Here is a 22,750-nt window from a genome sequence, read left to right on the forward strand (position 1 = left end):
CTTGGCCTTTTTTTGACGAGATGGCCAAGCAAGGCCCATGCAGCAACAGCTTTGCCGCGAGCATCTTCTCCGACAGAGGCCTCGCGCTCGTCGAACTCCCCGCACTGCGGCCCTCTGCTGCTCCATGCGCATCTTCCCGCTGACCAAGACGCAGCAGCGAGCGATGCTATCAGCACGAGCTCACGCTCGTCGACGCTCCGCTGTGCCCTCGTATGCGTATCGTCTCTCCCTGCAAACACTGAGACACCACGAGAGTGCGCTCTCCTTCGCTCAGCTCATCGGCGGTCCGACTTGATGCCGTCGTTTTCGTAAATTGAGTGCGCTTCCCCTTTCCCGGTCTATCGAGCTGCACGGCCCGCTTTTACGGGCAGAAATACGTCCATACACGGCTAGAGCCCTTCCTTGCATCGCTGCTCAGCCATTCTCCCAGCCTTTTCATCGAGAATCACCGAATCACCGAGCGCTCCGGAGCTGTCTGCTTAACGGAGACCGTGACCGTCGTTCCTCACCCTCGTCCCGGGTCGCACTACGATAGCCGGTCTCGATTGGCTCGACAAGACAACGTACAAAAAGGTCCGTTGCGCACGAATTCCTAGATAGCACATCGATCACTCCATACCTCAGCACAGCTCCCTCATTTGTCGCCTTGCAGCATATTCAAGATGTCAGCGCCCCCGCAGCACAAGTCCGTCGTTTCCTCTTCAGGTCTCCTGAACAAGGACTTTGCGCTTCCACCTGCTCAGACCGGAGCGGAAATCGCCATTCTGCCCGAAAAGCCGGTCGTAGACTGGGCAACTACTTTCAAAGGCGTTCTGCAAGGCTTGGGAGCCAAAGTGATCGAAGGGAACGATTGCGTCACTGCGAACACGCAAGGAATCTTGTGGGTCGATCACGGGCCCAAGAATGTGCCCATCCTGGAAAAGGCGCTTCAGGTTGGCACGTCGGTCAAGTGGGTTCAACTGCCAATGAGCGGCATCAATGCGTATGCCGCAGTCGTCAAGAGGTATCCACACCTTATCTGGACGAGCGCAAAGGTGAGCATCAGCGCTGACGTTTCAGTACTCTTCTCGCTCATCGAACCCGTCGCATCTCGTCACAGGGAGCTTATGCCCAACCAGTTGCCGAGCATGCCCTGACTCTGACCTTGGCACTGCTGCGGCACATACCTCTCAGAGTTCGTGCGGACTGCTGGGGCCCAATGTAAGCCGCCTTTCTAAGGATGCTCTGCTCTGCTCTTGAAGAGATTTGACCCCGACACGTTCTTGCGCACAGGCTAGGCTACTCTCTCTTTAACCGTCGAGTGCTAATCATCGGTGCCGGTGGAATCTCGCTCTCCCTGCTATCTTTATTGAGTCCCTTTACTCCCCGCGTCACTCTCTTTCGTCGCCGAGCCACAGAACAGCTGGATCTATCCGAATTGCCAATGACGGACGAAGCGCGCTCCTTGGTGGATGTACAAGGATTGAGCAAGCTGCACGAAAATTTACCTCAGGCTGACGTGGTCATCATCGCTGCTGCGCTCACGGCGGATACCCATCACGTCATTGGGGAAAGGGAGCTGGGACTGATGAAGAGTACAGCTGTGCTCGTCAACATTGCGCGAGGGGAGCACATCGACACACCAGCATTGATCAAAGCGCTTCGAGAAGGTCAGATTGCCGGTGCAGGGCTCGGTGAGTCTGGGTGATTTGCTCACTCGTGTAATGACCAAGAGGAGCTAATGACGCCATCCATCGCTTGCGCCTCTACAGATGTCGTGGAAGGCGAGCCTATAGGTGACGATCATCCGCTGTGGAACGTCGACTCCTCGCACAATGATGTGGCAGGCACCAACTCGGGCATGTGGGGTCCCGTCAAGAAAGGCGGCGAAGGACGGGCAAATCTCATCGTCACACCTCACACCGCCGATACGCTAGACATGGTCCTGCCCCTGTTCACGCGGGTGAGAAGCATGATCAAGACTTGGAATGAGGGAGACTGCCACGCTAATGTGCCCACGTGCGTCTCACACCACAGCGCTTCACACAAAATGCCCAGGCCCTAATGAGCGGCGATGGCAGCTTCGAGGGGGTCGTCGATGCTGAGCACGGCTACTGAATCGCCAAGAAGGTATGAATCGATTCGAGTAAATCTCTCTTTAAGATATTATTACAATGCACAATTCTCTGCAAAGCGTGATGGTTGGCGCCCCTCGTCCTAGGTGTGATGTGTCGAAGACACGCCTAATCGTCACCAGGGCCGGTCTTTCTGAGGTTCACTCTGATTCTAGGACGCGCAGAATTGGGGGTGAGCGCGGCGTTGTCTCCAGAGTCTGCCGCATCGCCGGCGACTGGTGCGACTGGAAACAGCGCCGAGGCGGCCTCGCCATCAGTGGGCAGAGGGTCACCTGGGCCGTCGATACCGGGCAAGTCCGTTCCGATGACGTGTTCTGCGTAGGCTCTGTCCCATGCTTTCTGCAGTTCGACAGCATCATTCCAAACCCATGATCCTTCCTGATTGTAGGTCTTCGCATTCAGGACCATCTGATGGATGTCATTCCTAGCCAGGTAGGCTTCGCGGTACGAGCGGTTATCGATGCGTCGCTTGACCTGACGCATGGCGACGGGCCGCTGTATAAGGCTGTATTTGAGAGGGAAAGAAGTGCATGAGCACGCATCATCAATTCGCAAGGCCGTGCACTCGACTCACACGTGGTAGTCGGGATAATCGGCCTTCTTGGGCACATCGAGGAACATGCGGCATCGTTGCCGTCCATCATCGTCGCACGCATTCTCCAGAGCGCGATAGACTTTGACCAAAGCGTCTCGAAGCTGGTCTCGGGGGTCGTCTCCTCCAGCCATGCGCTGTCGCTTTGCAGTTGCAGACGCGTTCCCTCGCCCTCCGATCGGGGTGTTATCGCGCTCTGGCGAGGCTGAGACAGAGTCCGGGAGACGTTTCCGCTTTCGAGGCCCGCCCTTTGGCGAAGGCTCGGGCGTGTCCGCTCCAACGGCGCTCTTCCTTCCTTTCTTCTTGCCCGCACTAGGCTCTGGTGTGCCAGCATCCGAATCTTCGCCACCGCCGCCGTTCTTCGCCAGCTGTTTGCGGCGCCGCTTCTCGGCTCTCACTCTCTTCTTCTCGACCACGTCTGCCAGATCGATGTCATCGTCCTCGAGAGCACGCAAGAATTGCTCCTCGGTGAGGCCGTCGTCGTAATGCACCACTGCACGCTTGCGAGATGATAGTTCCTCCTCTTCTACCACCTCCTCGAGCACTGCCGTATCAAAGTCTTGCTGGTAGAGTGTTGGGAGTTCTGATTCCTGTATGAGACGTTCAGGTGGTTTTCCCGTGTGTCCCAATGCCTTCCATTCCTCCGCATCAGTCTTCTCCCGCTCGATGTCCATTTCCTTGAAGCGTTCCAGCTCATGCTCGCCACGAGCCAGAATCTCGTTGAGCTCGGCGTCTCCAAGATCTCCATCCTCTTCGGCTTCCTCCTCTTGATCAGCTTCTAACATTGCACGTAGCAGATCCTCGCGCTCCTCATTGCCTGAAGAATTGTCGAATTTTCCTGCTTGAATGACTTTGCCATCGATCTGCAGCTTGTGGTTGGCACGCTCGAGGATGACTTCTTCTACCGACCTTTCAGTGACGAATCGTAGAATGCGCACTTCCATCTTTTGACCGATACGATGTGCACGATCCTGGGCCTGCAGATCTTGATGAGGGTTCCAATCGGAGTCATAGATAATGACGGTATCGGCTGTCTGCAGATTCAATCCGAGACCACCAGCACGCGTTGAAAGGATAAAAGCAAAGATGTCGGAATCTGGTGCGTTGAACGCCTTCAGCAACAGCGAACGGTCGTCTGGCTTCGTGGTGCCGTCCAATCGACAGTATTTGTGCCCGCGAAAGCGAAGAAAGTCTTCCATAATGTCCATGATGTGGGTCATTTGGAAGAAGATCAGAACCTGCCAATGAAAACACGCGTCAGCGATCGCAGATGCGAGGTAACGTAACCCACGTGTACTCACTCTGTGCCCGAACGCTTTGAGCTTCGGGAGCAAACGGTCGAGGAGCTCAAACTTGCCCGCCACTCGGTAGAGATCTGGTCCAGTCTGCTTGGTCGGGTTGATGGCAAGTTCTACCTGTTCGAAGACGTATGGATGATTGCAGATCTTTCGCAACTGCATGATAGCATTCTGCAAGCCCTTGATGCCCTGTTGTTTCTGCTTCCTGCCGCCGACTGCACCACCAATGTCGTCGCCTGCCAAGAGCATTTTGTGGTTTTTCATCTGAGAGTAGAGCTTGCGCTGAAGACTGCTCATCTTGCACTTGATGACTTTCTCCACCTTGTCGGGCAGCTCAGACTCCACGTCCTTCTTTAAACGGCGCAGCAGGAACGGACGAAGTACTTTGTGCAGACGTTTGATGATCAGCAGAGCCTCTTCTTCGTTGAGCTGCATAGCACTGTCTCCAGAGCCAGTGTTCGCAAATGGCGTGTTGAACCACTCGTCAAAAGATTTCACGGAGTTGAAGATCCTAGGCAAGACGAAATTGAGTAAAGCCCAAAGCTCTGGCAAATTGTTCTGCAGTGGTGTACCCGTGAGCAAGAGGCGGTACCTTGACACGTAATTCTGAACAAGCGTCACAGTCAGCTTGCTCTCTGTGTTCTTCATGCGGTGACCTTCATCGATGATCATGTGCACCCATCGAATCTTGCCGAGCAGTGCCTTCTCCTTGATCACGTACTCGTAAGTGGTGAGGAGCACCTGGAAATGTCCCTGTCTGATGCGATTGGACAGATGACGACGCGCAAGAGGAGGACCTTTGAAGACCAAAGTGGCTACCGACGGAGCCCATTTCTCGAATTCATTGACCCAATTCGTCAACGTAGAGAGGGGAACAATGACGAGGTAGGGTCCCGGCTGCCGTTTGTGCTCGATGAGGAAGGTGATGAGCGAGATGGTCTGAATCGTCTTTCCGAGACCCTAAGAGAGAACAAAATACGCGGCAAAGTCAGCACAAAGGGATAGATCAGCTTCATCGCGCTCGGCTCACCATTTCGTCTGCGAGGATACCGTTCAGCCTGTTATTGTACAAAGACACCATCCACTGCAATCCTTTGATCTGGTACTCCTTTAGCTTACCACCAACAAGAATGGTGGGCTGCTCCAGCACGCGCTCAGTGATGCGATGAGCGATGGAGTAGTAGTCGACCTTTTGACCTGCATTGTCGCTGGGCTCATCATCGGCTTGCTTCTGCGCTCCAAACATGGTCTCGTCGACAGCGACACCAATCTCCTGGTTTGCGGTCTGCGCCGCCACCTCTTCTGCGGAGAGAGGCGCAATGCCTGCACGTTCGGCCGCAATCGCTTCGGCGTGCACATCGTCGTTCTGCTGAGCTTGCACAGCCTCTGCGAGCGAGTTCAGGTAAGAGTCGGTTTGTCGGATCAGATGCGTGATACGAGTATCTTTTGCAGTGTCGATGAGCTTCAGATAAGCCTCTTCATCGTCGGCCTTCAGGGCCTGCAGACGCTCTTCGGCGATACGTTTGAGACGTTTTGCTTCCTCCTTCTCGGTCTCGCTATGGAAGCGAAGTACCAGTTTTCCGATGCGCTGAGCATTGGTCTGCACAGCTCTGTGAGCCGCCTGCAAGTCTCTGCCATGATTCACGATTGTAGCGAGGTAATCGGTGTGCTTCTGCCTGTTTCGGCGTTCGCGATCGACCCGCTGCTTGCGTTCAAGCTGCTCAGTCATACGTGCATCTCTTAAAGTCTGCTTCTTGACCTTTCTGAATGCCGTTCTGTCGAGAGCAAGGGTTGAAGCTGAGCTGAAGGTACGTACAACGGACTGTCGTAGCTCTTTCTGCTTTTCCAGCAATCTCAAGCTCTTGAGCTCGATGAGGGCTTTTATCTTGGCGTTGTCCGCCTGATATCCTGACTGTAAGAGCGGATTGTCTTCGAACGAGCCGGTCATAGTACCGTCGCGATTGCCCGATACCTCGCTCGCCTCCTCCTTGATGGCTGCCTCTTCTGCACCGCGGATCGTGGGGCGCTGAGACATGGTTGACGGGAGGTTCTCGAGCTCTCTAATGCGCTGATTGATACGAGCAGCAATCATTCTGTCCCTCTCCGTTGCGAGAACGAAAGGGTCAAGTCCTGCTGGCATGAGGCTTGGAACAAGCAGCCGTTGCTGCTTGGTCGCTGTGAGATCTTCGGAACCAGTCGTTGGCCGCTGCAAGTAGGTGAACGGCAGTCGGTAAGCATTGTAAGGATACACTGCGCTAGAAGGGTCGTCACTTGGCAGTGTTGGTCTTGACACCTCTGCGCTTTGCGAAGCACCTGCCTCGCCAGTCTCGTCCGCTGCCGTCGCTTTCGACTTCTCCTCTTCAGACCCGTTTGTGGCTGCCAGGTGCAAGGCAATGCCAGCTTCCGCGACTTTGCCGGCATCGCCAGCAGCAGTGAGATCCGGCAAACCCCCGCGTATATCATCTATAGCCTGGTTGGGGTCGAGCAGAGCGCTTTGCAGGTGAGCTGGCAGCGGTACGTTCCTTGAGATGAGCTTGAATGCTACAATTTGAGCGCGCAGGGTATCCAGTTGCTCCTTGGAAAAGACGCTGGTGGATTGAGAAGCCCCCTGAGCAGCTGCGACGGGTGCAGCAGTGACGGTGGGCTTGCTGACAGGTGTGCTCGAACCATTAGCCGGCGACGATGTTTGAGCGCTAGGCACGCTGCTAGCGATTGAAGTCTGGGAGACGGCAACAGCCGATGATGCCGGAGCGATGGTGACGGGAGCCGACCCAGACTCTGTGTTCGTGGTCCCCGGCGCCGGGGCTGGGGCGGTTGTGGAAGTACCGACTGCGGATGTGCTCGGAGGCGCTACGTCGGAAGCTGCTGAGTGGCAAGGGTCAGGAGCGTGAGTCGAGCCACAAGCGTGCTCGCAAAACGGCTCCGTTGCTGACTTACCTTGCGATGGGGTAGGTGCTGCAGACGAGGTGGCCTGATTGGAAGCTTGTTGCCTTTGCTGAGCCAGCGCCTCTTGTTGCTTGAGCATCTGAAATTGCTGGAAGTACTTTAGAATTGTCAGGAGATTTGCGAGCTCTTGACTCGTGTGCTCTGTCTCCCCTGTTTGCTTCAGTTGTTGTATGCGCTGTTTCGATGCGACTTACAAGTCAGACATGCAACTTGCGGGACATAGCAGACCTCTGATGCCCGTACTTACCTGGACCATGTTCTGCAACTTCTGCTTGTTTAGACCTTGGAGTGCCTGCAGGACATGAGGGGGTATGGATGACATCGATGGCAGACCAGAGCTCGAGCTAGGCCCGGGTGCGGCGCCGTTCGAGGCGCTCCCCTGACCACTGGCACTTGTCGATGACGAGGGACCACTGGCGGGGGCGGCAAGCCCATTTGTCGAGACCGATCCCGACATTGCGGTGGGTGTACCTTCGCAAGCAATCTACAACAGTCTGCGCGCGACCCTGAGCAGCGGCGCGCTCGCTTCTAGCGAAACCCTCCGAACGCGACGCGTAGATAGCAAGAGGCGACGTCCGACAATCAGATGTGGGTGTCGAGAAGTGTAAATGGCGATGTGTCGGAGTCGTCGCCGCACGGGACTTGGAAAAGCGCGAATGAGCTCTTGAAAAGCGCCAGGGGTGTTAATGTGACGGCAGAGACAGAGAGCGCGAGCAGGAGAATCGCCGGCCACTATGAGATCTCGAGACGCGGAGCTGTTCTTTGGAGCTGTATCTGAAGTCGCGAGTCTCTTGAGTGTTGGAGATGCGCGGATGAGTCGCTGTGCATCAAACGTGACGCACCTCAATTTGGGCCTATCGGTCAAGGTGCAACGGTCGGGACGACGGCGATGGTTCACGACGCGTGCGCGCGCCTATCTGTATAGCAGCTCACTTCACCCCACGGCGCATGCGTCGTCCTGCCCACGCCAGCCAGCCGTGCACCCTGCGACCACGTGGATACTCTCTCGTGCGATAGAGACACGTCTGACGCGCGCAACCTAAATTTTGTTATTTTTGCTTGAGCAAGGTTTGGATCGCAAAGTATAAGAAGTGGCCGCAAAGGCGCATCCCTCTTCTTTCCAAACTAGATCATACCCGCGGTAAGTTCGGACCCCCTAAAGGAGCCACTCGCATTGTTCGGTCTATTGACACAAGCACCACCTGGCCCACTCCACACTGCCATATTGCACCCGGCTTTGTCTTCCTCGCCAACCCACATTTCACTATCACAGGAATCGTCTTATATAGTCGATTACCGCCGATCTTAAGCTCAACTGAGCCACAATGTTCACCTCTGAAGATGAGCGGAGGTTATTCATCTCCATTTAGCCGTTTTACCAACCCTGCCAACGAGATTCATGGGCCCCTCGCTACCCTCGGGTGGCGGGAGTAGTCGCCCTTCGATGACTTGCTCGGTGCTTTAGCTACCTCGAGATCGCGTCTTAGGACCACCTCTGAGAATACAGCAAAGTCCGAGGGGTTGGTCGGCCAGTTCTGAAGAGGCCTCCCGGTTGTTGACGGAGCAGCATCATGCTCTACGTTCATGATTGGAGAGACGTGGCTCTGGACGTTTTGGCGCTAGTGAGGCACCTTGTGGATGTATGCTTTTGTCATCGACCCTATCAATGTCATGTTCGTTGTCGTACACTCAAGATTGTGCAGTTGTGGTTATGAGGTCGTCGTCACCCACTTGCCATCGGCAATGCTTTGTCACTCAAATGCGGGTCAAGTCAAAAGTGCGGTGGATGGACATGCTTGTTCGCTCTTCTACGCGTGGCCATCTTCCGAAACCGACCCAGCTGGGCTTTCCATTCATCTTCACGTCTGATCGGTGGGAAGCGACGTCTCGAGGCTCTTGACTTGTGTTGGTCTGGTGCAGCCCCTCTCTACGTTCCTTCATCAGCATCCGACCACTATGCTTTGCGCGTCACAGCATCATCCACAGTCTCGAGCCAGCATCACGTGTCCCCCATGCGCCGAATCTGTCCTAAGCTATTCCGGCCCCACGCCTGGCTGCTTGACCTCATGCTTCGAGGAGCAGTAGCTTGTTCTGCAGGCATCCGATACTTTCTTCCTCGACTGCAATACATTCGAGTGGGGGCCCTATTCTACATTTCTGGCAACATGTCATTCTGCACCTGCTGACCTTCGACCACAGCTTTGAGCTTCGCGTAAGCTTTGTCTAGGTCATCATTCACGATGACATGGTCGTGACCACCAGACTTGGCATACGCGAGTTCTGAAGCTGCCATGGATAGTCTGGCGTTCAAAGACTGCTCCGTCTCTGTTCCCCGAGCTTCTAACCTAGATCGCAAAGCTGCCAGCGATGGCGGTGCGATGAAGACGAATTGGCAGCCCAAGTAGTCGTGCAGAGCCTTGATCTGCTTCACGCCCTGCGGAGAAATGGGGCGCATCTCATGTCAGACCCCATCTGCCATTGCGAATTCCAGCCTTCATTGCGCCGACAAACAGTAAGGAACCCGCTGCTGATGATCACTCACCTGGGTGTCAATGTCCAGCAAGCATCGCTTCTTCGCCCCATCCGGCGTCTTTGCGTTTTGAACATCCACTACGGCCTGTGCGCTGGTGCCGTACAGATTACCACCGAACTCTGCATGCTCCAAGAAGTCACCCTTCTCCACTCCAGCCAGGAACGATGGGCGATCCGTGAAATGATACGCCACGCCATTTGTCTCTCCTGATCTCGGGGAGCGAGTGGTGTCTGTATGCGGCGACAAGGACGGGCGCGTGAGCTTTTCAATCGCAGAGCTCATCCGGGGGGCCGTGAATGCTGCGAGCATACTCACGGCTTACACTGAAACCGAACTCTGGATGATCCGCAAATAGCCTCTTGATGAGCGTCGACTTGCCCACTCCAGATGGTCCACACAGCACTACGGGTCTCGCTTCGATCGGCTTGTTGGTCGAGGAGTGCGCGGCTTGCGCAGAGCTGGAAGCAGTGGTCGACATTGTCCTGAAGGGTAAGTAGAAACGCGCGAAGCGTGAGCTGGCGAGTGCCATGTGGTGAAAGTTGTGAATGAAGGTCGAGGTGGATGACAATCAAGAATGTGTGTCCGGCCGGCGGACTAGGACTCGTGACACTACTTCACTCGTGAGTCGTGACTACTTAGCTTTCGGAGAGCGATGAGACTCTTGACTCGAGACTTGACGATTGGAGCTCAGCTTTGGCTTCGGGCGTGCGCCTTGCTTCTCGGGACGTGAAGCGTGCTGAGATGCTGCAGCATGCGTGTGCGTGTGCGTGTGCGTGAATGTTCCTGCAGCTTTCAGCAAGGTCGGCGCACGCGAAACCCCAAAGACAGCCCAACTCAGCGTGCAGTGACTGTCCAGACGAGTCAGAGTCTTGTTCAACGAGTGGCTGCATCCGACGCAAGCCCCTCGATGCCTTCGGTCGCGACGCCAATCGAGGCGCGCGCATCACGGCCGCTCCATTCGCCATACCATCGGCGTGAAGGAGGTAAAGGCTTCGAGAGGCACATCACCATATCACATGCTGATGCGTCTGAGGGTACATCAAGAATATGCTTTCTCCGCACATGCTGGCCTGGTGTCTCTTAGCTGCTGCTCGAGGACTCACAGGCTCAGACACTTCTACTCCGATCGTGACTTTGGACTGAAAGCCTGAATATGGGTGCGTCAAGGCGCGGCGAGAATGAGCGCTCCACGTGGCGCAAGCTGCTGGATGCATGGTTGATGCTGAGCGCGTCGTGAGCCGTGTCGTGCACCGCCTCCTATGTACTCACTCACTGTAGCTACAGTCACTCAGTCACGAGTGCGTATGCATCATGACAATCACGAATCCTGAATGTGAATGGTGAATTCATCGCTGCCAATCCACTTCTCCACGCCGCATCGCAAGTCGCACAAGCCTCGCACAATCCACGCCGTATCAGACTCATCGCGGGTACCGACACCTTTGAGCACACGTACCCTCTGCCACTTCACTGGAGACGCCTAGCATCCAATTGAAGCATTCATTAGCTGGACAAGCACTGCCGTAACCACGATGTCCAACTCGAGCGCCGAGCAGCTATTGGCCGCTGCCGAGAAGCGAGCCAACAGCTCAGGAGGATGGTTCAGCAGCAAAGCTACAGCTCAAGAGGAAGCTGTAGAGATGTTCAAAGCTGCAGCCAACAAGTTCAGGATCGCCAACCGATTCAACGAAGCGGGAGATGCCTTCATGAGAGCTGGTCAGGTGGAGGAGAAATCTCAGGATAAGGATTTCGCTGCGAACACGTTCTTCGAAGCGAGCAAGTGCTACAAGATGGGAAGCCCCGAGAGTAAGTGCAACACGCCGGGCGTTCGTCTCCGCTCCACTGGCGAGCTATCCTGATCTGACAGCTGTCGCTACCTGTCCCCATCTGGCCACTCACTCTCAGAGGCTGTCTCGGCTTTGTCCGCATCGAGAGAGATTCTGCTGGGCTCGGGTCGCTTCAGGCAAGCTGCTGATAGGGAGAAGCAGCTGGCCGAGCTGTACAAAGGCGATGCAAGGGACCCACAACGAGCCATTCAGTCATACGAGAAAGCGGCTGAGTGGTACTCCCAAGAGGGCGCAGGAGCGTGAGTCCAAATGGAGGGGAATACGGCATGCAGTCGAACTGGGGTGCATGGAGCTCACGCTTTGCTTTCGCCTTGCGATTCGCCCCATAGCACCGCGTCTGGCTGCTACAGGGAAAGCGCAACGTTGGCAGTGGAGATCGGTGACTTTAAAAAGGCGCTGGAGCGATGGGAACAGGTGGCAGCCATGTCGTTGGAGTCCAACTTGACGCGCTACAACGTCAAAGATTATTACCTCAGTGCAGGCTGCTGCTATCTGGCCATTCCTGTGAGCATTATTGTCATCAAACATCCTTCGCTCGCTAGGCTGACGACATGATCTTCGCAGGACTACGTTGCATGCTCCAATGCCATGGGTTTCTACGCTCAACAAGACCCATCCTTTCCCACCACCATGGAAGGCAGGTTCTTGCACTCTTTGTTGGAGTCTTGCGAGCAGGGAGACATTGAAGGGTTCGATGCTAGAGTCATGGATTACGACAGGACAAAGAAGATTGTTGGTCATATGGCTACATTGGTTCGAGCTGTCAGAAAGGCTATGCAGGATGAACCTGATTTGGCCTGAGAGCACCGGCTCTGCATTGGATGTAATGGCATAGCCAGTATTCCCCCTCTGCGCGATGTGGTGGCCGCGGTCCGCTTTGGCGAGACGAGGTGCCGAGATAGAGCTGAGCAGAGGCTGTGCAGCCTCGAAGCCCGAGCATTGGAAGTGGGGCTTGGCAGCATTCAAGGGACGCTTGGAGTCTGCTACCACTTGCGCTTCATCTGATGAGAAGAAGTGATATGGAATGAGTCAGCGATGCACAAGGAGATGCGAAGAGGAGCAAGTTCAAGATGGCAGGCATCATTAGCCACCGGCGCTGGTCGGCCAGCCCACTGAGCTCCTGCAGCGGACTCTGCAGTGCACGCCTTGTTCGCTGCATCTATCTTCCTGCTCAGCTGCCAAGCGTGCCATCGACTCACTTTGGTCTGCACACAATCTTTGAACTTTTCAAATTCCTTTTGGCACATGTTGCGGTCCACGGATTCGTAGGATGCCAATATGCATGCGCCATACACTTGAGCTTGAGGTTTGCATTGAGCTACAGCCTTTCCCAGAGTGACCACCGGCTGAAGGTCCCTTCTCGTCGTCGACGAGGGACGCATGATGTGTCTATCTGTGCTGCGCCTGCGTGACTGGTCGAAGGTGACGTTGGCGATGGCCAAGTCGGAGCTGGGGGAGGAAAGCTTTCGTAGGCTAGCGCGGGGAGCGCGAGCGCGGCACAAGATGACGTAGGGGATTGGATTGTGTGCGCCCGTCAGAGCAGAGCTGCTGCGATGAAGGTAATGCACTGATATCAGGATGACTCGTCGAGTGGTCAGGACTCAAATGGTGTTCGCTGTTGGGGTGTGTATGGGCGTGGTGCAAGGCATGGGTCCAGCATCGCGCGAGATCCACCTTTGACAAATCACAAATCGCGCCTTTGATTGCAGCGATGGCTCGCCCGCGGGCGGGTGGAGGAAGAGGGTTGTGACTCGTCCTGAGGATGCCTGCGCCTCGCGCGCATGAAGCCCACGCAGCAGCAGCATCATGCAATCGTCGTCGTGAGTCGTGCATCACGCGGTGGGAGCGCGCGTTGCAGGAAATTCTGAAAGCTTGCCTTCGCGCCTCCTTCGCGTCTGACTGAATGGGCACCGCCTGCTGCGAAATCAAGAGGTCATTCACTCTGATCCGAGCGTCTTCACACTCATCTCGCAGGGACTGGAAAGCGTTCAGGCTCTGGGTCGTTCTGTCACAGAAGATGCGGTGATCGAGAGTGCACTTCAGTATGGAAGCTCAAGGCTCTGCAGCTAACGGGCGACGACGGCATGAGTATCTGGTCGGCATAGCCCTGCTCATGCTCGTCGTCCTTCTCTGGACAGGTGAGGAGTCTCGACTGCAACGTCTTCTGTCAGACCCTCCGCGCTCACACCTTGTGGAGCACTTGCGCCTTTTGCGCCTTCATCGCGGACCTCCCAGCGAGCAACTTCTTGACGAATACCATCTTGACCGGCTCGTACAACAAACCCTTTGCCGTCACATACCTCAACACCTCCTCGTTTGCCATTGTGCGTGAGCGCTATTCTTCCTCGGAGCTACGCGCTGTGCTGAGCGTACTTTCGTTTTCGAACAGTATCTGATACCATTCACGTGCCTTCATCGGGCCCGGAGGCGCAGCGCGAGCAGCAACTTGCCCAAAGACGAGACAGAATCGTCGTTCTGGACTCGCATTGGATTTTACATTCCTCAGAGCGACTCTTCCGCACCAGAAGATCACAGGTGAGGTTGACTACGCTTCTGAAAGGCAAGCTACGCTTCTGACACTGTCTTACGTGCGGATGCTAGAGGCCGGTACGCTCCTTTGTCAAGCGTGCACTCAGACTCTAGCGAGAGGCGCTCGGCCAAACCTCCCTCTCCAACCAGGCGCCGCAGCCATCTGAGCGCACCACGTCCAAGCAGCATCGATGGGCGTAGACCTCGATCGCTGCTTGAGTCTCGACATGGTACCGATGTATATCGTCAACTTCCCGCAGACGCTCCTCTCTCGCTCCGAGAGACTGCAATCTTGGCCTTTCAATTCACAATCGTCTGGTTCGGCGCCAATTGGTCACTCAATGCTGGGCTCGGCCTGACAAGCGTAGCCAGCGGTACAACGCTCAGCTCAGCAAGCGGTGAGTCTGCTAGCAAAAGCCTACATCCAAGACTCAGAGCAGCTTGTTGACGCCGTCGGCAATCGTACCTAGGCTTCTTCACGCTGGCTCTTGGCAGCCTTCTTGGGGTCGAGACCTTCACGCTGCCCAAGTTGGCAGCAGTGCTCATATCTTTCGTCGGCGTCGCCATGGTCACGCGGGCCGACAGCGCGTCGCTGCTTGCCGACGACGCCATCTCCAATCCCATTAACGCACTTTTGGGCGACGCGCTCTCCCTTCTCTCAGCTCTGCTGTACGCCGTCTACGTCACTCTGCTCAAAGTCCGGATAGGCTCAGAAGAAAGAGTAAGCATGCCCCTGTTCTTTGGCTTCGTCGGAATCTTCAACATTCTCGGCATGTGGCCCGTCGGCGTTCTCTTACATCTGATCGGCGTCGAAAGAATCGAGCCTCCTGGCGAAGTGTCGACCTGGGCAGGCATCGGCGTCAACATGGCCATTACTTTCGTCTCGTGAGCAATTCAAAGGATCGAAAGCGAATTGAAACGCTCCGAGCTCACGCAAAATTTCTGCCTGCTCAGTGATTTCGCGTACCTTCTGGCCATGCTAAAGTCATCGCCACTGGTCGCTACGATCGGTTTGTCGCTTACCATCCCGTTGGCACTCGTCGGTGACATAGCTCGCGGAACCCACTCCGGAGGCTGGTTAGGTGATATTGGGAGCGTCTGTGTGCTTGTGAGTACTGCTCCTAGCCGTCCTCCTACATCACGCCTGCTTCACTGACGCGCGTTCCCCGATTGTGGTCTCCTTAGCTCAGCTTTGTGGCCATTGGATTGGCAGACCATGCACTCATTTCAAGAGAGGCTCCTGCATCACATCTTCCCGTCACCGGTCGGCATCTAGCATCGGAGTAGACGGGCTAGACCGTCCATTTGTTGTGACACAGCTAGGATTCGCGAAATGATCCTTGCGGTTGCATGCTACTCTCGAGCAATACACCTCATGCGCTTCTACGTCGCGGCTTGATGCCCGGTGTAACGCGCTCGTTCAGGCTCCGTCTTTCCCGCCAAGACGTTGCCCACCACTGAGCTCTGAGAAGTGCCCTGGAACTTCCATGTAATCATCTTCTGCATCTGTTGCCTCTTCTTCAGCGGGCTGTGCGGACCCTCTTTCTGGACTCTGCCTTTGCACAGTCGATACAGACGGAGACTGGGTCGGCCCGGCTTCGCGCTGTGCTAGCTCGCTCTTTGCCTTTGCTTCCCTTGCAATGCGCTCTCTCTCAACGCGCCGTCGTACACGCTCGCGATCCTCTTCAGCTTGCGACATGGCCAGCGCCTAAAGAGCCAAAATGGGCCAAGTGAGAGGATCGGTGCGTCCGAAGATGTTGTTGATGAATTAGTGGGATGCAAATCAGCAGCATCCTCGTGATCACTGACCTTTCTAGACTTCTCAGCTTGTGCTTCTCGCTCTTGCATGCTCTTGATCCTTTCTGCCGTCTCCTCCAAATTTCTCGCATGCTCATCAAGGCACTGCACAACCAAATCCAATCTTGACCACGCAGCTGTGCCGGGCCTGAATTTCTCATCAAAGGCCCATTCTTCTTTGAAGTCCCGCACGCGGGTATTCCATCCAGCTAGATGGAGCAACTCCTTCGCCCCAGTCACGCACAGCACCTCTTTGTGAATCTTGGGCTGAGCAGACTTGAATGCGCGATACTCTGCTTCTTGAGGATGCTGCTGAACGTTGTGCAGCAGAGCATGCATGAGCTTCGAGAGACGGGAAAATCAGTCTTCGTGCAACGGTCTTCGGGACTCCAGCAGACTCACCCTTAGACATCGCGACGTGACATGAGCAGACGCATTGGCGCTGATCTCCTTATCGAGCACCCGTTTGACCTTTCGGTGGTGAAGAAGGGACCGAGGCTCTCGTTAGCGAGGTGACAGGCAGCCAGACATGAGGTGCGTTTCTGCCCACTTTGAGCTTGAAGCTATTGCTGTCGAATCCATCCAGAGCTAAATGAGCTCCTCGACTTTGAGAGGCTGCCCGACTGCGCTCTTCAGCAGCACGAGCGGCAGCAGCCGCCTGAGCACTCGACATCGCTCAAGTGAGAGTCTGTATGCTTCAAGTCATGGACAAAGATCCTTCGACGCTTACGACTCCAAGGAGACACTCCGCACTAGATGCCAGCTCGTCGTCTGGCTCGACCTCGCAGCAAGAGTGGGTGAGCTCGAAGAGCCTGTCGCAGCGCGCGCAGGTGCCAAGCGGTGATGTTTATTCTCGAACACTCGACAAGTGCCACAAATGGACCTTGTCTTCTGCCTGGTCTGATCTGTGTCGAGATTGGAGCGAAGCAGCTGGATGGCGAGGAACGGTTGGTGGTTGTGTTGGATGTGGTCACGAATTACCACTACGCGCCCTCACAATCTGGAGTAAGCAAGCGCAGCACGGCGCGCAGAGACAAAATGTACACCGCCACTCGTGACTGCATAGCACGTGCGCGCAGTCTTCATTATATCGTGACACTCTTCTCGTCCAACATCCCCTCCTTGCCAGCGAGCTCCAATCAGCCCACACTGCTTAGACGAGCCAAGAGCTTACGACTTGGATGACCTCATTGATGGGATTGTAACAGTCTTATTGTACATGCGATGGAAATGCGATCCGATGTCAGGTCAGGAGACGCGCTTTGCGAGGTTCTCTGGGGGAATTGCACCCTCTTCACCGACTGCCTTGGCTGCCTCTGGCGGGGGCGCACCTCTCTCGAGAGGCCCAGCACCTGCTGGACTGCCAGCCAAACGGCTTCTGAGAGCGGCATACTTGTTCCTCTGGGCTTGGCTAACGCTGGGCGTGACCTTGTCCAGAGCGCTCTCAAAGTGCTTGGCGTGGATGAGCACACTGGGTGGCACCCTGGGCGGAGCATTGCCCCCTTCTCGCTCGGCTCTGCGTGCGGCCAAGAGGCTTTCTCGAAGAGCTGTGACCGCAGCTTCTCTGGTCAGAGCAGCCAAGTCTGCGCCCGAGAAGCCATGAGCTCGTCTATCCAGAGCTACGACTGTCAAGTTAATGTCGCCTGCTAGCGGACTCTTTGTCGTGAGGGTCCTCAGAATTTCGGCTCTCTCTTGAGGATCTGGCAAGTCGACGTAGAGCAGCTTGTCCAGTCGACCAGGTCGACACATGGCAGGGTCGATCATATCCGGTCTGTTTGTGGCTGCAATGACATACGTCTGTTTGCGCGACTCCAATCCATCGAGTTCCGTTAGCAGTGTATTGACCACCCTCGCGCTCGCTTCCGAAAGCTGGCTGTCACGTCGAGGCACGAGTGCGTCTAGCTCGTCAAAAAAGATGACGCAAGGGCTGCTGTTCCTCGCCCTGGCAAACACCTGCCTAACAGCTTTTTCGCTCTCCCCTACGTACTTGTTGAGGAGCTCGGGTCCCTTGACGGAAATGAAGTTGGCCCTAGACTCGTTGGCCACCGCCTTGGCAACAAGTGTCTTGCCGCACCCAGGCGGACCCCACAGCAGTACCCCTGAAGACGCGGAGACTCCAACAGCAGCGAAAAGCTCTGGTCGAAGTATGGGTTCTACAATCGCCATGCAAAGCTCGTCTCGCGTCTCTCTGAGCGCTCCTACGTCCGCCCAGGTAACATCTGGAACAGTAGCAAAGCCCTCTCGCTTTGATGATGGCTGCACTGATGCAAGCGCGCCGAGGAAGTCTTCGGGAGTGATTGAAATGCTTTCCAGCTGTTCGGTGGTAAGGGCGCCCTTGTGCGTGCGCAGAAAGGTCGCAATCGAAGACGCTTGCAGCGAGGGAGGCAAAGATTCGAAAAATGACTGCGTTGGGATAGCAACACCGTCTCGATCGCTTGCTATGAAAGTCTCGATCTGCGTCGGAGGCTCCGTGGCTATTTTCGCTGGCTGCATCTCGATCGATTGGGACTGCTGCGCAGACGATCCGTCCATGTCGACATCAGCGATCTGATCGCCGTCCATGTTCACTTCGGGTTGTTGTGGTTCTTCGACAGCGGTCTGTACCGACTCGGGCGCATCTATCGTCCCCAGCTCTCCCCAGATGCGCTTGACGGCTCTCACGCCCGCTTCTGCAGTAAGGGCGACCAGATCCGCGCCAACATAGCCTGGCGTCGCTTTTGCGAGCGCAGCGAAATCGAAGTCGCCGTTGAGTCGGAGCGACGAGGACAAGACTCGGAGGATGCTGTGACGAGGTGCACGGTGTCAGCAACCGCTCATCAGGACGCAAGCACTGCACATTGCAACTGTGTGTCAAGCGAAAGCGACTGGCGCGAAGCTCAGGGACTTGAATGGGTTGTAAATCGCACAATGCCTGATCGTCACGCAGGGCACCACCGCGAGGGCAGCATACCGCATGACGACCAAGCATGCGTGTCGGGTTTGCGGCCCGGAAGAATTTCTCATCATAGGCAACGCAGTGCTGTGCACTTGACAGCATTGCAGTGGACCTCTGGCGGAACACTCACGCTTCCCTGCCTTTCTCGTCCGGTACACCCAGCGCTATTTCGTGGTCGAAGCGACCAGCTCGACGCAGCGCTGAGTCGAGAGAGTCGGGTCTGTTGGTGGCACCAATGACCATCACAGGTCTACCATCCGTCTTGTTCCAATTGAGATCTGCAAAGGAAGCAGCAATCCGCGTGAGAAAACGTGACGCCTGCATTGTTGGAAGCGAACGTGCTAGATGCTGAAGATTTCACTCACCATCCAGGCATGTGAGCAGCTGTGCCACTATCCGCCTCTCCATCTCTCGTTGAGCTGTCTCGCGTTTGGGCGTGATGGCGTCGATCTCGTCGATGAAGAGAATGCACGGAGCTATTCGTGCCGCCTCTTCGAACAAGGATCGCAAGGTAGACTCTGACTCGCCAGACGTGCCGCTGACGATCGAAGGCGCCGAGACTGAGAGAAAGGGCAGCGAGAGATCCTGCAGAGTGTCATAATGCGGCAGGTCAGCGGAGTGCCACCTCGCGCTGTTCCCCTAGCGACCATGCAGTCTCACCCCAGCCACTGCACCCGCCAACATCGTCTTGCCGCATCCAGGAGGTCCATGAAGCAGCACCCCTCTAGGCGGTGTGACACCAGTATGAGTATAGATCTCCGGGTGGCACAACGGCATTGCGATCAACTCCAGCACCTTCTCCACAGCTGAGCTGATGCCTCCCAGATCCTTCAATCGAGTCGGCGGTGGACGATACTTTTCCGCCAGGCGAGAGCTGCCCGGCCCCATCGAATCGCCCTCAGTACCTCCAACGAGTCCTGAACGTGTCCGTTTCGAATCTCCACGCGAGGAGCCTGATGTCGCGTCTCGCTTCGTGCGTCTTCGTGGAGCGGAAGACCCCGGCGTTGGTGAACCTTCTGCTCGAATGCGCGAGGGGCCGGCTTGTGCCTCTAGTTTTCCACTTCCTCCAGGACTGGCGTAAGTCAGAGATGTGGGGGGCGGGCTTCTAGTGGTCTCCGTAGGACGTCCTTCGATGGCAGCAGCATCTTGTGGATCCGTCTGCTGCAGCCTGAGCCTCTCCTGCGCAGCAGCAGCAGCAGAACCGGGAGGAGCCACGGCGAGCGCGCCGTCACCTGTCGCATTTGACGTAGCAGCGACCTGATCATGCTTTGCAGACGTCGATGCTGAGGGCATGCTGCTCGGGAGCGGCGAATTCAGGTTGATTCCCCCGCCTTTACGCCCCCACGAGGCCGTAATGGCTCGATTCATGGTCGAAGGACGTGGGGAGCAGACCAGCAGTGTGAGTTCAGGCTCGCCACGCCACGGAGTCGGTGCAGCACACTTCACGTGGCGGAAATCATATGATGATACGCATGCACTCGATGGCAGGCGCCAGGCTGGAGATGGGATGGTAGAGAACTTGAACCCAACGCTTGCGGCTGAGGTCGCCCTTCAGGAGTCGCACCTCACGATGAGTATACGAAGGCCTGCGCTGATGATGATCAGCCGAGATGCAAGGCGCAAAAAATTCTTCTCGCTGTAGCAGCGTGACACAACTGAGCCGCGGAGGCCGCGGATCGCGTTGGTCACAGCAGAATACGCGCGCGCGCGCAACTGTAGAAGCGACCGCGGATCACGCGCGAATCGGTCTTTTTTCAAGGCATCGTCATGACTCATGACTGATTTCGGCGACATCACTCGAACTGCTGATCGCCCCAATAAGGGATGTCATCCGTGTATCAGGCTGTCATGTCTCAGATTGACGTTGCGCAAGCCGTCAATGATCTCGATAACCCCCCTTCCCACACGCGCTGTCACTCGTTCGAAATCGATGTCAATGCAAGTCAAAGACCGCGATGAGCAAAGGCCGAGGGACGCTTTACCCTGAAAGACCGTTGCTCCACCAGTGTGGTGTGGAAGTGGTACAAGAACTCGATGATGAGAGACTGGATACGGGAACGGAGCTGGATATAATGCAGTCGTGCGAAGGTTAGCAGGGAGTGTGCAGTCTCGGCTGGACGGCGAAGCGCATTGACATGACACCGTGCTGTCTGCGTCCATTGGCGGCGACGCTCAGTCCTTGCGAGAGAGGTCACCGACAGGGAGGGTGAAGAGACTGGTTTCGGGAGTCAGCAAGCCGGCAGCGCCGACATAGAAGGCGATGGCAGCAGTAATGATGCCGAAAGCGCCAGCAGCAACCTCGACCATGGAGTTGCCGCTGAACTCTGTTGGATGAACGAAAAATTCCTCAAGGTGAGCATCAAAGTCGCCTTTGTACTCAGACTTTGGACGACTCACCCGCGCCGACCAGGAGCCAGAAGGTGATGTCCAGGAAGAGGAACAGAGAGGCGAGACCAATGGAAGCTCGGAAAGAGGCGAGCAGCATGATGACTGTTGAGGAGATATGCAAAGCTGCGTCAACGCTGAGGCTCGACTACGCTCGCGTGACGAGATCTTGAGCTCACAAGTGAAAATTCCCCAAGAGGTCTGCATGTATCAATGCGCACAAGAGAGCACAGCCACACAGTGAGGGTCAACCAAATTGTCAGCGTTGGGATCCTTTCGGGCGCACTACAGTATCACACCCTTTGGCTGTACTCACGCTACGGGATTGAAGGCAGGAGAGCATGACGGGGAGTCGGAAAGGTCAGCATTCATGCACATTCGGAGCTGTGGAGACGATGAGGGCCTAGCTCACACTGTGCAAAAGAGGTTGTGGCGAAGAGTCAGCACATGGTCCAATAGACGGCGCTATTCGAAGCTGTCGGCGACGGCACACTCACGATAGATGCCGACAGCGGAAGTGAACTGGGAGTCGAAAGCGTTTTCGGCCATGAAAGCCTCTTGGACACCAAAGAATGGGATGAAGAGGGCAGCGTACTGGGTCGATCACGAGGCGACGAGGGAGTGTTAGCTTCATGTATGCAGACCCCTAACCTAGCGAGCTAGCGCGGACCCGTTATTTGGAATGTCTCGCAGACGGGTACTCACGCTCCACCAGAAGGCTCCGTAAGAGCAGAAAGCGGTAGCGCCGAATGTGTTTCCGGATGCGAACTCCCAAACACCAGCGACGAATTGGGCCAGACCACCGTAAGCGACTGCAAGACCGATGACAGCGTTGGGCACAGAAACGCCGCGAACGCCGGCGTTGTAGAACGACAGAGTCCAAGTAGTTGCCGCGAAGCCGAACAGGCCCAAAGGAGCGGGGTTAGCGAATTTGCGGCTGAAAGGGACGAGAAGTAGCGCGCGAGTCAGCTTTGTCGCAGATGTATGCGCTATTTGCGATGCGATGCAAATTTCCGAGCTGCTCACTGGAAAACTGGGAAGGCGGGCTGGGTGGTGTCGATGTTGTGTCCGCCAGGTGTCACGGCACGTTGAGTGGGCGCTATGAGATCAGGTCAAGAGAGGAGCCAGTGTCGGCGAGGCTGTAGAATTCAGCACTCATTATCTCGTGACGTGTCTAGCAGCGTCCAAATCACAAGCTCTGCACTGCTCGATTCGGCCCTGAAGGCTGTTTGCTCGCTCACTCACCACCACCGCTGTAGACCTTTTCGGCATCTTGAGTGGCGTGCTCGTTCGACATTTTGACTGCTTCGAGGGTTGGAAGAGGTGAAAGAGTTGGGTAAAGTGACAAGACCGATGGAAAGGATGCTGTGGTAGACGGGAGGTGATGCGGGGTTGAGGTAAAGCAAGCAGATGTCTTCATATATGTACCCATACGCGATGCTCCACCACCTGCGGACAGAGCTTCAGCTTTTTTGACTGGATGTTTGCTGCTTGGTGCTCCCGAGGTGCCGGAAAACACTTGCCAACGCGCGAGATCGCGCTAAGGTTCCGATGCACTGCTCGTCGTCATGTTTCACTTGGCCACTTTGGCACTTGATCTGCCAAAGTTGAAGTAAGGGCAAGCAAGCACTCACAACTTGGATTCCATGGATTCTCGTGCTGTTGAGCGTCCGTCGTCACAGCTGTCGTATCCGTGACTTGCCCTGGTATGCCTGCAGGGGTGGCATGCTCTACCGGTTAGGCCGCTGTGACGTTGGAGGCGGACCGTCTGTTG

At 55.9% G+C, this 22,750-nt stretch overlaps 9 protein-coding genes across 9 annotated transcripts; 3 read left to right on the top strand and 6 right to left on the bottom strand.

Moving 5' to 3' along the window:
• Window positions 1-487: 487 nt before the first annotated feature.
• On the top strand, window positions 488-2,391 carry IE81DRAFT_251194 (hypothetical protein). The gene is made up of 5 exons (XM_025511317.1): window positions 488-1,034; window positions 1,100-1,200; window positions 1,273-1,673; window positions 1,752-1,942; window positions 2,017-2,391. Exons 1-5 carry the CDS (start codon window positions 663-665, stop codon window positions 2,095-2,097), a joined length of 1,146 nt encoding a protein of 381 aa, XP_025371822.1. The 5' UTR covers window positions 488-662; the 3' UTR covers window positions 2,098-2,391.
• On the bottom strand, window positions 2,134-7,545 carry IE81DRAFT_251222 (hypothetical protein). Its single transcript, XM_025511318.1, has 6 exons — window positions 7,198-7,545; window positions 6,942-7,125; window positions 5,035-6,869; window positions 4,008-4,964; window positions 2,689-3,944; window positions 2,134-2,619 (listed from the first exon to the last, which is right to left on the bottom strand). Exons 1-6 carry the CDS (start codon window positions 7,405-7,407, stop codon window positions 2,223-2,225), a joined length of 4,839 nt encoding a protein of 1,612 aa, XP_025371823.1. The 5' UTR covers window positions 7,408-7,545; the 3' UTR covers window positions 2,134-2,222.
• Window positions 7,546-9,099: 1,554 nt separating this feature from the next.
• IE81DRAFT_328541 (putative guanylate kinase) lies at window positions 9,100-9,961 on the bottom strand (the record flags this gene model as incomplete). Its single annotated transcript, XM_025515109.1, has 3 exons — window positions 9,100-9,384; window positions 9,493-9,713; window positions 9,799-9,961. 3 exons carry the CDS (start codon window positions 9,959-9,961, stop codon window positions 9,100-9,102), a joined length of 669 nt encoding a protein of 222 aa, XP_025371824.1.
• Window positions 9,962-10,768: 807 nt separating this feature from the next.
• On the top strand, window positions 10,769-12,541 carry IE81DRAFT_298587 (putative SEC17-transport vesicle fusion protein). The gene is made up of 4 exons (XM_025512184.1): window positions 10,769-11,289; window positions 11,389-11,569; window positions 11,660-11,834; window positions 11,895-12,541. The coding sequence occupies exons 1-4, from the start codon at window positions 11,016-11,018 to the stop codon at window positions 12,129-12,131; spliced, it is 867 nt and encodes a 288-aa protein (XP_025371825.1). The 5' UTR covers window positions 10,769-11,015; the 3' UTR covers window positions 12,132-12,541.
• On the bottom strand, window positions 12,521-12,712 carry IE81DRAFT_276493 (hypothetical protein; the record flags this gene model as incomplete). The annotated part of the gene is made up of 1 exon (XM_025511469.1): window positions 12,521-12,712. A coding segment is annotated over one exon (192 nt), but the record flags the coding sequence as incomplete, so codon positions are not given.
• Window positions 12,713-13,227: 515 nt separating this feature from the next.
• Window positions 13,228-15,532, top strand: IE81DRAFT_320970 (hypothetical protein). Its single transcript, XM_025513190.1, has 7 exons — window positions 13,228-13,468; window positions 13,566-13,654; window positions 13,720-13,865; window positions 13,932-14,257; window positions 14,330-14,744; window positions 14,814-14,967; window positions 15,045-15,532. Exons 1-7 carry the CDS (start codon window positions 13,375-13,377, stop codon window positions 15,144-15,146), a joined length of 1,326 nt encoding a protein of 441 aa, XP_025371827.1. The 5' UTR covers window positions 13,228-13,374; the 3' UTR covers window positions 15,147-15,532.
• IE81DRAFT_339861 (hypothetical protein) lies at window positions 15,036-16,269 on the bottom strand. Its single transcript, XM_025515588.1, has 3 exons — window positions 16,059-16,269; window positions 15,669-15,998; window positions 15,036-15,567 (listed from the first exon to the last, which is right to left on the bottom strand). Exons 2-3 carry the CDS (start codon window positions 15,993-15,995, stop codon window positions 15,280-15,282), a joined length of 615 nt encoding a protein of 204 aa, XP_025371828.1. The 5' UTR covers window positions 15,996-15,998; window positions 16,059-16,269; the 3' UTR covers window positions 15,036-15,279.
• Window positions 16,270-16,841: 572 nt separating this feature from the next.
• On the bottom strand, window positions 16,842-20,098 carry IE81DRAFT_320973 (AAA-domain-containing protein). Its single transcript, XM_025513191.1, has 4 exons — window positions 19,252-20,098; window positions 18,957-19,176; window positions 18,722-18,869; window positions 16,842-18,438 (listed from the first exon to the last, which is right to left on the bottom strand). The coding sequence occupies exons 1-4, from the start codon at window positions 19,957-19,959 to the stop codon at window positions 16,905-16,907; spliced, it is 2,610 nt and encodes an 869-aa protein (XP_025371829.1). The 5' UTR covers window positions 19,960-20,098; the 3' UTR covers window positions 16,842-16,904.
• Window positions 20,099-20,507: 409 nt separating this feature from the next.
• On the bottom strand, window positions 20,508-22,368 carry IE81DRAFT_320975 (putative FUN34-transmembrane protein). Its single transcript, XM_025513192.1, is given in 8 exon segments — window positions 20,508-20,915; window positions 20,989-21,081; window positions 21,156-21,177; window positions 21,460-21,461; window positions 21,474-21,570; window positions 21,682-21,913; window positions 22,003-22,075; window positions 22,222-22,368. The coding sequence occupies 8 exon segments, from the start codon at window positions 22,271-22,273 to the stop codon at window positions 20,764-20,766; spliced, it is 723 nt and encodes a 240-aa protein (XP_025371830.1). The 5' UTR covers window positions 22,274-22,368; the 3' UTR covers window positions 20,508-20,763.
• Between the last annotated feature and the right edge of the window lie 382 nt (window positions 22,369-22,750).

The sequence above is a fragment of the Ceraceosorus guamensis genome, assembly GCF_003144195.1.
Source record: "Ceraceosorus guamensis strain MCA 4658 unplaced genomic scaffold IE81scaffold_9, whole genome shotgun sequence".
NCBI lineage: Eukaryota > Fungi > Basidiomycota > Exobasidiomycetes > Ceraceosorales > Ceraceosoraceae > Ceraceosorus > Ceraceosorus guamensis.